This window comes from Miscanthus floridulus, chromosome 19, assembly GCF_019320115.1.
Source record: "Miscanthus floridulus cultivar M001 chromosome 19, ASM1932011v1, whole genome shotgun sequence".
Taxonomy (NCBI): Eukaryota; Viridiplantae; Streptophyta; class Magnoliopsida; order Poales; family Poaceae; genus Miscanthus; species Miscanthus floridulus.
Genome location: NC_089598.1, coordinates 116,704,525 through 116,715,835, shown reverse-complemented (window position 1 = coordinate 116,715,835; position 11,311 = coordinate 116,704,525). Strand labels below are relative to the sequence as shown.

Genomic DNA, 11,311 nt, shown 5'->3' with positions numbered 1-11,311 from the left:
ATGCGATCGATGGGGCGGGAGTAGTGAAATTTAAGGTAGCCCACGTATCGCGGTCAATGCGGATCTCTGACAGGCGATCTTTTTCGGACAGAAGCCCAGACTGACGAACCGTCAGGCCGTGACGCACCATACATTCATGCACTGCTAGCTACACGCCCACTGCACAAGTCAAGGCGCAGATGAACGTACTGGCAGTGGTAGCAAGGCCTACGGGCTAACAGCTCACCTTGTCTAGTTACTTCCGGTACGATGGGCGTTGGACGTTGTGCAATCTCTTGGCAGAGACGATCAGGTCAGGTCACCCCGGACATATGGGATGTCATCAAGTACTAGCGTGCAGTGGAAGTAGTACTCCGCGGCTACGTGCGCTCCTAAAATTCCTATCACGAAACTAATTACACTATTTACGATTAATTTACGAAACGAATCTTTTAAGTCTAATTGATCCATGATTTGACAATTGAGTGCTACAGTAAACATGTGCTAATGACTGATTAATTAGTCTTAAAAAATCGTCTCGCAAATTAGCCTCATCTATATAATTGATTTTATAATTAATCTACATTTAATACTTTTTATTAGTATCTAAATATTCGACGTGACATGAATTTTAGGAACGACTTAAGAACCAAACACGCCCTTCAACTTTGAAACGGGAGTTTACTCCAGCACTCAAGTTCTGCCGTGGAGTTGTTGCCCCGGCACCCGCCGATCCATCGCATCGCCTCGCCACGCCTTGACACGCCTCACCGCACCAGAGGGATGAGCAGGTACTCCGCGTAGAACAGCTGCGGAGCCACGTGGGGAGTAAATGATCAGTAACTGAACAACGCGGTTTAACGGTTTCGGGATTTCATTCAAGGGGGTGCAGACAGATCGTTAGGGTGATTAAGCTGGGCAGCAGGACACTAGGCACCACCACACGGCAAGGAGTTTCAATTTTAAAAGAGGAAGAGGTAACTGGGCCAACGATCGGGAATGGAGGCGAGGCTTACCTTCCAGATGAACATGTAGAAGGATGTTATTGCCGCCTTGCTCGTCAGGTCCACCGATCGCGCGCAGCTCCATAAGATCGCAGCAAGTATGGAATGGCCAGCAATCTGCAAAATGTGTCATGGAAGTTTTGTAACAAAATGGAAAACAAAGATTCATAACGATCGAGCTAAAGCAGGCGAATTCTTTTCAATTATTGGCATCGAATATAATATAATATAATATTGGAAACGGTGAAGCTATGAAGCTAAAGTAATCTATTGTTCGCTAGTTGGTTTCTGGGCTGATAAACTCGGCTAGTGCTGATTTGTTGTGAGAGTAAAACACTGTTGACTAGTTGATAAGTTATGGCTGAAACCAACGAACGAATAGGCTGTAATTATGTTGATGCAGAAGGAGTAGTACTGCAGAAACCACATGTGCTTGCAGTCTTGCTCACACAGAAGCTCAGACCCATTCATTATTAACCAATCATAAAACCGTTCATTGGAATTGCTGTGGAATACTAGGGGCCTATTTCCCCTCTAAGACGTCAAATTTTTCAAGATTTCTAGTCACATCGAATTTTTGGACGCATGCATGAAACATTAAATATAAATAAAAAATAAAACTAATTATACAGTTTAGACGAAATTCACGAGACGAATCTTTTAAGCCTAATTAGACTATGATTGGACACTAATTGCCAAATAACAACGAAAATGCTACAGTGTCATTTTGTCAAAATTTTCAGCAACTAAACTGGGCCTAGGAGAAAAACCAGTGGCACGTACAGTTGCTGTTTTGCTCCACAAAGACGAAGAAGTAGCTCCCATCAGTATTGCAATGCTGTAAGCCATCTCGAGCAGGCCAACACATATCCAGAAGACCTGTACGCAGGTTAGTATCAGTATTTCCAGGACTCCAGTGTGTTAGCTCTCTTAACATTTATTTTACCCTACTAACCTTCTTTTGACCTAACCGGACACTGAAAGATCGAATCCCGAATATGCGGTCCCCTTCGATATCAGGTATATCCTACAAGACATGGCAAACTTCATTCAGTCTTTGCAGATGAATATACAGCATTAAGATAGTGCACAGAGTGATCAAGATTTAGAGTGGATATCAGAGCAGACAAAACTTTTGCTAGATATCATAAGGAGTTATATTCCATACGACTCGCTATTACCTTAAATAGTGCTATTACAACTGAGAACAACGTCATAAATCCAGTTGCAAATATTAATGGCCTAGAAAACACCGCCGGTCTTCTGAAAACAAAAGTCTGGTAGATTATGGACAGACTGTTAGGATAGGACTCAGGAAATAGACAACCCAAACCATTCGCTGCAGTTATCATTTGAGTTTCAAAGAAAAGTCCACATGAGAATTTCAAAGACACCACAGGAAGACTTGCCTGAATGTGGAGGAAAAAAGCCAGCTGAACAATCACTGCACGAACTGCTAATATGCAGAGTGCTGCAACAACAGCAAATCTCTTCCATCTAAGGTATGGCAGCTGTAAAGACCAAAGACACAAATTACAGTTTCTTTGGGTAATTCAAGTAGTGACAACTGCTGCACACAAAAATTGGTACTATCTTAAATGATAAAAATAATGCCAGAAAAGGCATGATAAGTTACAGAATTTGTTCATGTACTTTTAAAGAAGTTGTCCATGTTCTTCCAATGAAGAAAAAAATGTCCCTTAATACATATGTCCAAGGTGTAGAACATTTAAGAAAAATCAGGACTATCTAAAACTACCACATGTTCTTTGAAGTGAATAGTACCATACTGCCACCTTTGATTTGGGCTATGGTTCATTTTCAAACCTTATTTTCTCTCCATGGTCCATTCTGGCCCATCTACGTTGAGACATGTGGGTCACATGCTTCAGCAGTTAAATTTGTAAAGCCCATTTAAGTCTTCGGATCCAATTACAGATGCCTCTCAGTTTGCATCACCTTTCAAGATATGTGAAAGTTAAAGCAGGATGGATTTTTTTTATTGCTAAAGCAGGATGGATTGTGTAAGCATTTAATTACTTGGTACTTCTATAATTGAAAAATGAGTTTTCCCTAGACATGAAGCAGTTAGTTCGGAGTGTCTAATGTTTCTCCTGTAGTCAAGCTGTTTAACTGTGTTATTGCTGGAGTCGGCAAACTTGTCTGTTTGCGTTCGAGTCATTCAACACTGTCGTTGAAACAAAACCAAACTTTACACTTACTTAGAAGTGGAAAATAAGTTCTTACAGAAGGCAAATGAAATATTCATTAAAAATTCATATTGCAGTTTACATAAAAAAAATCCTTTGCAATGCACAAGAGAACCAATGAACCATCAATAACATTAATAAATCCCATAAACGAGCAAGGAATCATTACTTATACCTAGTTTGATAACTAGCACTACTGGGCCCAAAGACACGAGCTCTTACATTGATTGAATATGCAGTTCCAAGGACAAAGCTTATGAAAAGAGCCCAAAACAGAGGTTGTGATCCAACAGCCCATCCAAGGCCAAAGCTCTGCAATACACACGGCACATTCTGTTGAATCAGTCTGATAGACTATCAGTGAAGAATTTCAGGATAGCTTTTGAAGGTCCTGATCAGGATTAGCGCAAATCTACACAACCATTGACATAAGTGTCTAAATCTAATTGTTTCACATAACCTAGTAAATGGAGATCCTAGAACTACAATTTTACAATACATACTCATAATTCATTAGAAATTTAGAAGTTGAAAAATCGACGAAGACTTCCAATTGCTTAATCAAGTATTGTCATTTTGCACCAATTATTTCAGAGTCCTTAATACTAAAACTTTTTCCCTTGAAATATGTCTGAGATTGAGAGCACCATTATTTACAAAGATTAATACTCGATTCTTCTGTTAGAGATAGAGTTTGACTATGGCTTGTATAGTTGTATTGTACTCTTGTTATAACAGAAGCTGTATCCCAGATATATAATTAAAGGTCACCCAAACCTAGGAGTGCGTGGTGTTTTCCCTATTGCTTTCTACCTTTCTACAACTTTAATAGGAATACTCCAAAGAGCATACCATTTAATTTTACATACTACTTTAGGCGTCTCAGTATCAATATATCCAGAAAAGTGAGGTCAAAATACAACATTAAGCACAATGCCAATTTCTTCCATACGGAGAGCATAGTTACCATAGCAGCAAAGACCGAAACTATTGCAACCCCAGTTGCAGGGGTGTATTCCCCAGATGCCAATGGAAGAGTTGGCTTGTTAACCTGGAGAAGTACAAACATTAGCTCCTAGCAGTTATTAATATGGTAGTAAAAGGTACTTACTTAATGGAGATTACAGTGAATTCAAAATACCTTGTCTATCTCAATGTCGAATAACTGGTTCAGTCCAACAATATAGATATTCATGAAAAGGGCAGCTACCACTGCCTACATAAGTGTACAAAGAAGCACCATGAAACAATAAGTCTTGCTGGTAATGAAAGGATACAGATGCTCAAAGTTTCACTACCTCCAGCAAACCAGTGAGGAACAAAGGTGATATATCAGACAAGTTCTGGACAGCTAGAAGGGAAACTGAGACTATGCTTAATGCCTGCTTACACCAGCGAAATCTCTTGATCAATGAAGAGGAAACAAAAGAACATACTTATTGGAGGTTCATATAAATGAAATAGTACAGCAACATGACTTAACTGTTCCTATGACGGTATGTGGCCGGGAAAATCTGTAAAATGCATCTAGAGAAGATGATATTGCCCTCCAGATGGTTGTAGAATCATGTGCTTCAGGTTCAGACTGCAGCTGTTGCCCCGAAGCATTAACAGAAGTATTTAATGACTGACGTGATATCCTACAATAGGAGGATTTCCAACCGAAGAATTTCTGATGGTGATACAAGGTAGGACCTTGGGTCCTTTGGCTAGAAAAGCAAATTCGCCCTTCACCATTTTGTTGGATGGAACAATATGGTGGTAGAAAATGATCTGGAAATTCAAACATTTCAATACTAGGCCCAGCACTACAGAAGGTAACAAGGAAAAAAATTCACCCAGAATGAAATGAAATAATACGTGACCAATAAGCTCGACATCAGCATACTAATTAGTCTGACAAACCATGCACGTTGCACCTTTTACTACTACAGTATACGTGGGAGTGTGGAATTAGTCAAAGAAGAAAAGGAAACGCTTCCCCTAGACCCCTACTACAGTCTACATGGGAGTCTGGAATTAGCCAAAGAAGAAAAGGAAACTTGGAAGTGCTTCCCTTACTACAGTCTACATGGGAGTCTGGAATTAGTTAAAGAAGTAAAGGAAACTTGAAGTGCTTCTCCTACACATGTGCAAGTATAGTTGGGGTAACACTGCTTTTGATTATTTCAGCAAATATTTTTTTTGTATTTTACAGTCAGTAAAATTATGAGCAGAAAACTGGAGGCACTTTTAGGCATCGAGAAGCTGTTAACAAATGTCTCTTTCCATGAACTAGCCAACAAGGTCACAAGTAAAACATTTATTTGAAGCTTACACATGCCCTTAGTTTACAAATAACCATCATTTTCTTTTCCACCACGTAGAAATAACCTTGATTCCACCCAAAACAAGGAAGGTCTTAATTTGATAGAACTAACAAAAGGGAATTTCAAAACTATAATTATTTTAAAAACCCCCCTGTACATGTAATCATCCTGATAAAATCAGAATCAGCGGAAACCAAAATCCCTGTAAGGTTTTGACATTTTAATTCTCATCCCCTACCTTTAAAACATGAAATTGGACTACACCATCATAGCCCGGCTTGATTCCCCGGAAGTAACACATCATTTTTAAGACTGAGCTGTCTATAACAGTAACAAATCCCAAACCTAACCATTTTTCCTACCGAAATCGGCTTTGACATTAATACCAGACACTCCTATCTCTCAAAAAAAGAGGACATTAATATCAGACACTACAACCGCTCCTGGATCATTTTCCCACTGATTCCAGGCCCCACAGCCCACAGGACAGAACGAGCCCTGTCATCTCTCTCGATTAGAAAAGAGCAAAGGAATACTCGCACACCAAAGCGCATCATAAGCATCCCGGTCGCGGTCTTTGTGGCTACGAGAGTATACACGACTAATCTGCCGAACTAAATATCCAGCTCAATAGTACTAAGCCTGTAGCCCTGTAACCCAGGTTCTGAACAGCGCTCTCCCATCACGTGCAGTCGCAGTCTGCGCCCATGGAGACTGGAGGGGGAAGGGAACTCACTCACCTCGCGGGCGGGCGGCGCCGGGACGCGCGGCGGAGAGGAGGGACGGCCGTAGGCGGAGAGCATCCATCCCTTGGCGTCGCAGCGTGGCCGGGCGGGGGGAAGGGGGACGTGAGTGAGCGAGTGGAGTGGAGAGGCAGGGGCGGCGGGCGCGGTGCGGCAGTGGTAGACGCACGCAGGCACGCGGCAGCAAAGCAGGTGGCGCTCGTCGCGTTGCGGCGGTTGCCAAGTCAGAAGACTTACAGCCACCTTTCTTCTCTCCGCTCTTCTCTTTCCTATAATTTCAGCATGAAGCTTACTTGCAGGCTGTTATTCTACTTCCTCTGCCATAAGACGATGGCCGGCCACCGATCGTCTTCAAGTCCGTGCAGTGTTCTGTTCACTGAGAAAGATCGACCACCTACCTACGCATTCAGCATCAAGCGTCACTTCCCTTGCTTGGAATAACGTAATAGTACAGTGTGTATATACAGTAAACAAGGAAAGAGAAAGCGGCCAAACTGTACCAGGACAACAGAAACAGCTAAACTGGCCGAATGCAATGCTTTGGACTTATCTGCCGAATTTACCATTTACGACAGCTTATTTGCAGGCGCTTTTGCTTTGTGCGGATGGTACTTTTACGGGTGTTCAGTGTTCACCAAACGTCCATTTCCTGCTAATCTTCTGTCGCCTGAACGCCATGCCGTTCAGCCGTTGCCGTGCCAGACATCCTGAGCAGGCGAGCAAGCAGCGTGCACGGCAGGCCCAAAGCGACGTGGACACTGCTTCGTGCTCACGGCTCCACCCCACGTGACCGTCCCCGATCATCCCGTCCGACACCAGATATTTTCACCATGAGAGTTGAGAGCAGACAGCCGAGGAACGACAGCAGTAGGAATGGATAGAGTACTCAGGATGCTGCTAACTGATGAGGTTGCCCATTTGAGATCACCTGAATGGTGTAATTTATATTTAGAAGAAATCGAATGATACATCATACATCAGCTGCCCTTCAGGCTTCAGGTTGTTGCAGTCAAGTATGCACAGCAGAATGTGGTTATAGGTACACTATACACCGGTTGAAGAATGAGACTATTTTGACATCATACAGCACCATTTGCAAGGTGCAATATTATCGCCGTCTCTAACAAGCGCGGGCTGTTCAAGATTATTAGTAATCTTGCCTATCAAAACTTAGCATATACGTACCATGCAAATTGCAAACTGCCAGTTGCCTGTAACCAAAGAAACCTTCCAAACTGTACCTAGTCCACCTTTTAGCACAGGCAGCCTACCTTCCAAACTGTGCATCCTCTATATAGGCTGCGAGCGTATGCAGCACTTTCTTATCAAAATTCTGGTCAGTTTCTGAAACCTCAGACAGGAAACTGCGAGCCTCCTCGAATCGCTTCGCTTTGCAGTAACTGTCGACTACTCTTCTGTAGGTCAGCTCCATAGGCTTCAGGTTGTGCTGAATCATGTAGTTGATAACCTCTCTAGCTTCGCTGAACATCTCCAGGCCGGCATATCCCCCAACCAGTGTGTGATAGGTTACGACACAGGGAGCCATGCCATCAGCAATCATCTCAGAGAGGATCCTCTGAGCTTCTCCGATCAGCCCTTGCTTGCAGAATCCGTTTATGACCGTGTTATAGGACACAACGTCAGGCTTCACCTGAGAGCTTTTGAGCTGATTCAGTAACTTCTCAGCCTCCCACGATTCGCTACGCTTTGCGTACATGTCCATCAAGCTATTGTAAGTGATGAGGTCAGGGCTCAGGCCGCTCTCCTTGATTGAATCGAAGATCTCGGCGGCCTTACTGTACATCCCGTTTTTTGCATACATTGACAGCATGGAGTTGAATATGACGAGGTCAGGATTGTAACCTCTGGCCTTTACCTCTTGAAATGCCTTCTCAATGCCACCCAATCGTCGGCACTTGAAATTGGCAATGACAAGGGTCCTCAAGATAACCCAACTTAGGAAAACAGTACCTCCGTAAACTTCTTTTTCAACTGCGTCTATCCCTGCAATGTTGCCCCCCTTTGCATAACATTGGAGCAGTAGTGAATATGACTGATCATTCGGCTTAAACCCCTTGGTCCTCATTTTGCTTACGATTGACTGAGCAGTGGACCAATCACCTTGTCGCGATAGCACATTCAACAATGCGTTGTATGTGGTCAGGCAGGGGGTGAATCCAGCGCTGGTCATTTCATTGTACATCTTGAAAGCATTAGTCCTTGAGCCACACCGACCATATGCAGCTATCAGGGTGTTGTAGGTGTCTCGGCTCAGTTCAATCCCACAAGACTTCATCCCCTCCAGAACCCGGGTGACATAGTCCTCCATGCCACGCTTCCCACAGACTGCAAGCATTGTGTTCCATGTGACCCGATTTGGTGTGCATCCACTCCTTGACATCTCTCCAAGCATCTCTAGCATCACAGTGAACCTTGATTTCTTGCCAAGCATGCCAAGGATAAGATTGTATGTGTTCACACTCGGCACACACCCGCTCTTCTTCATCTGGTCAAACAGAGCAAGCGCGTCATCCACCTTCCCAACATTCCCATAAGCTGTCATCACGGTGTTATATGTGAATGCGTTTGGCAATAAACCCATGGATGTCATTGTGTCCAGGCACTTGGCAGCCTCCTCGTAGAACCCAGCCCGGGCATATGTTCCAGCGAGCTCATTGTACGTCACAGCATCTGGCTGACAGTCGTTCTGCTCCATCTCCTTGAGCACGCGCAGCGCCTCGGTGTAGTTTCCGGCCTTGCCAAACACCTGGAGCAGCGCATTGTACGTGACCACGCACGGGGCGTGGCCCCGGGCTTTGAGGTCCTCGAAGAATGCCACCGCCTCATCAACAAGCCCATCACGGCAGCACGCGGCGATCACCGTGCTGGCGGTGAAGTCGTCGGGCACGATCCCGGCGGCCCGCATCTCATCTAGGAGGGCGACAATCCGCGGCCACGAGCGACCCATCCGGCCGTACACGTCGAGCACGACGTTGTAGGTGACGAGCGTGGGCGCCACCCCCTGCATCCGGAGCTCGGCGAAGAGCTCGACCGCGCGCTCGTACCGACCCGCCCGGGAGAGCGCGTGCAGCACGGTGGTGTAGGCGCGGACGTCGAGGCGGGACCCGGGCGGGAGCGGCATTTCGTCGAGCAGTGCGCAGACGGCGTCGTGCTGGCCCTCGCGCCCCAGCGCGCGGACGACCATTTCGAGCGCGGACGCGTCGGCGGCGCCCTCGGCGCCGACCCATCGGAGGAGCGCGAGCGCCCACTCCCAGTGCCCCGAGAGCTCGAGCGCCTTGAGCAGGGACGGGATGTCCACACGGAGGAGCTCGTCGCGGCGGGAGGCGAGGAAGGCCGGGAGTGTGGGGAGCGGGTGCGAGGAGATGGCGAGCACGAGCGCCTGCGCGGCGGGGGAGAGGAAGGAGTGCGGCGGCGTCGGTGTCGGGTGCGACCGCCGCGGTGCGGGTGCCGGGGCAGGCGCCGGCGCCGCGGTGAGGTGGAGCAGGAGCGAGTCGAGCGGGAGCGAGGAGGGCGACGGCGGCGGGGGCGCGGCCGGGATGAGCGGGCCCCGCTTCCTCGGCCCCGCCGGGAGGGTGGGCTTGTTCGGGAACAGCCCCCGGCCGGTGGCCTCCATCGGCGGCGGCGGAGCGGGTTGGCCGCTCGGTGCAGGAGCGGCAGGCGACGACTACGAGCTCGTGAGCGTGGAGGGGAGGCGGAGGCCCGCGTGCAGCATGTCCCCTAGGGGAAAGGGGATTGGGTTTACGGATACGGTGGCGGGAGCGGGAGCGGGAGCGGGTGGACGGGAAGTTGGCTGGCGGGAAGAGTGCGGCGACTGGCGAGGCGACCCGCTCTGCAGTTCGGTTTGGCAGATGGAGATCTGAACCTGATCGGATCAGTCAGTGGCATACTGGCACCGATCCCTGATCGAGTGGCGCAAATGTCCTGCCGGCACATCTGATCTCCCGACTCCTTCCGGCGAATTCTGACCACCCGCCGTCGATTCCCGCTTTGAGGGCTTGACCCTTTTGGACTTTTTTTTTCACCCTAACGGCTTCAATTAAAATAGGGGAAAGAGAGTTTTACGTGCAATGGAAATAGCTCTCGAGGGCAAACAAAACACACGGTTAAGACCCCATATTCAATAAATGGGCTTTATCCCCTCTCTAAGCTGGCTCTTTTTCTTTGCACAATATCTTTCCTAACTCTGGAGGTCACCTGCATTGGCGACTCTGAAGTATTGTTGAATATTCGCCAATTTCTTTCCTTTCAAATGTTCCCTATTATGTAAATCGCTCACTCCGTTGAACTTACTTTTCATCGGTTTGGGTACCTTTTGCACGGCTTTGTCCCACCAATCATCTATATACATTGGTTCTGGTCGTGTATTGGCGAGTTGGGTGTCGAAATCTTCCCATGTCAGCACCTGGCTCCACACCGCCTTGGCGAAAAGGCATTAGAGGGCTAGGTGTAAACCGGTTTCCAAAGGTCCGTCGCACCGGACGCAATGTTCCTGGTGCAGCCATCCCCTTTTTTGCAAATTGTTCGTCGTTAATATTTTTTCTTGAACCAGAATCCAACCAAAAACTTTGCATTTGTTTTCTACCTGCGCTTTTCAGATTTGGTTATACCAGAATCTTTTATAGGAGGCACTGAACTGGATCCGGTATGCTGATCGGGTGGAGTAGTAATCGTTGGCCGTCCATTTCTAAGCTATGGTGTCTCGAACGCCCAGAGTTAGCTGGACAATTGAATTCTGATCCAAAGGGAGACGAACTCCTCAATGTGAATAGGAGTGGTGATCTTATCCATGAGAGTGTATCCATGCCCCGTTGAAAGGTCATAATGGCTAGAGGGAGGTGAATAGCCTATAAAAATTTCTACAACAACACTTAAGCCAAGTGGTTAGACAAATAAGAGGTGAAGCAAGTTTTGCGCTAGCCTACTAAAAATGCAAACCACCTACCAGTCACTACCACTAAGTTAGTGAGCTCTCAAAGACTAACTAAAGAGCCTCACTAACCGAACTACACAAGCAAAAAGCTAGCTCTCAAAACTAACTACACTAA

General features: G+C 46.4%; 2 protein-coding genes across 4 annotated transcripts; both read right to left on the bottom strand.

Annotated features, from left to right (window-relative positions):
- Window positions 1–477: 477 nt before the first annotated feature.
- Window positions 478–7,032, bottom strand: LOC136525223 (probable homogentisate phytyltransferase 1, chloroplastic). 3 transcript variants are annotated; one of them, XM_066518212.1, is made up of 14 exons: window positions 6,746–7,032; window positions 6,243–6,643; window positions 4,824–4,966; window positions 4,677–4,781; window positions 4,492–4,575; window positions 4,335–4,409; window positions 4,161–4,244; window positions 3,416–3,505; window positions 2,393–2,494; window positions 2,165–2,260; window positions 1,939–2,010; window positions 1,767–1,862; window positions 996–1,100; window positions 478–788 (listed from the first exon to the last, which is right to left on the bottom strand). In XM_066518212.1, the coding sequence occupies exons 2-14, from the start codon at window positions 6,307–6,309 to the stop codon at window positions 747–749; spliced, it is 1,161 nt and encodes a 386-aa protein (XP_066374309.1). In that variant the 5' UTR covers window positions 6,310–6,643; window positions 6,746–7,032; the 3' UTR covers window positions 478–746. The 3 variants fall into 3 exon arrangements, with proteins under 3 accessions (XP_066374309.1, XP_066374308.1, XP_066374311.1); XM_066518211.1 differs by having other exon boundaries at window positions 4,677–4,966; XM_066518214.1 differs by lacking the exons at window positions 478–788; window positions 996–1,100 and adding an exon at window positions 1,350–1,498 and having other exon boundaries at window positions 1,741–1,862; window positions 4,677–4,966.
- A 137-nt stretch (window positions 7,033–7,169) lies between these two features.
- Window positions 7,170–10,166, bottom strand: LOC136525222 (pentatricopeptide repeat-containing protein 10, chloroplastic-like). Its single transcript, XM_066518210.1, has one exon. It carries the CDS (start codon window positions 9,877–9,879, stop codon window positions 7,513–7,515), a length of 2,367 nt encoding a protein of 788 aa, XP_066374307.1. The 5' UTR covers window positions 9,880–10,166; the 3' UTR covers window positions 7,170–7,512.
- Window positions 10,167–11,311: the final 1,145 nt, after the last annotated feature.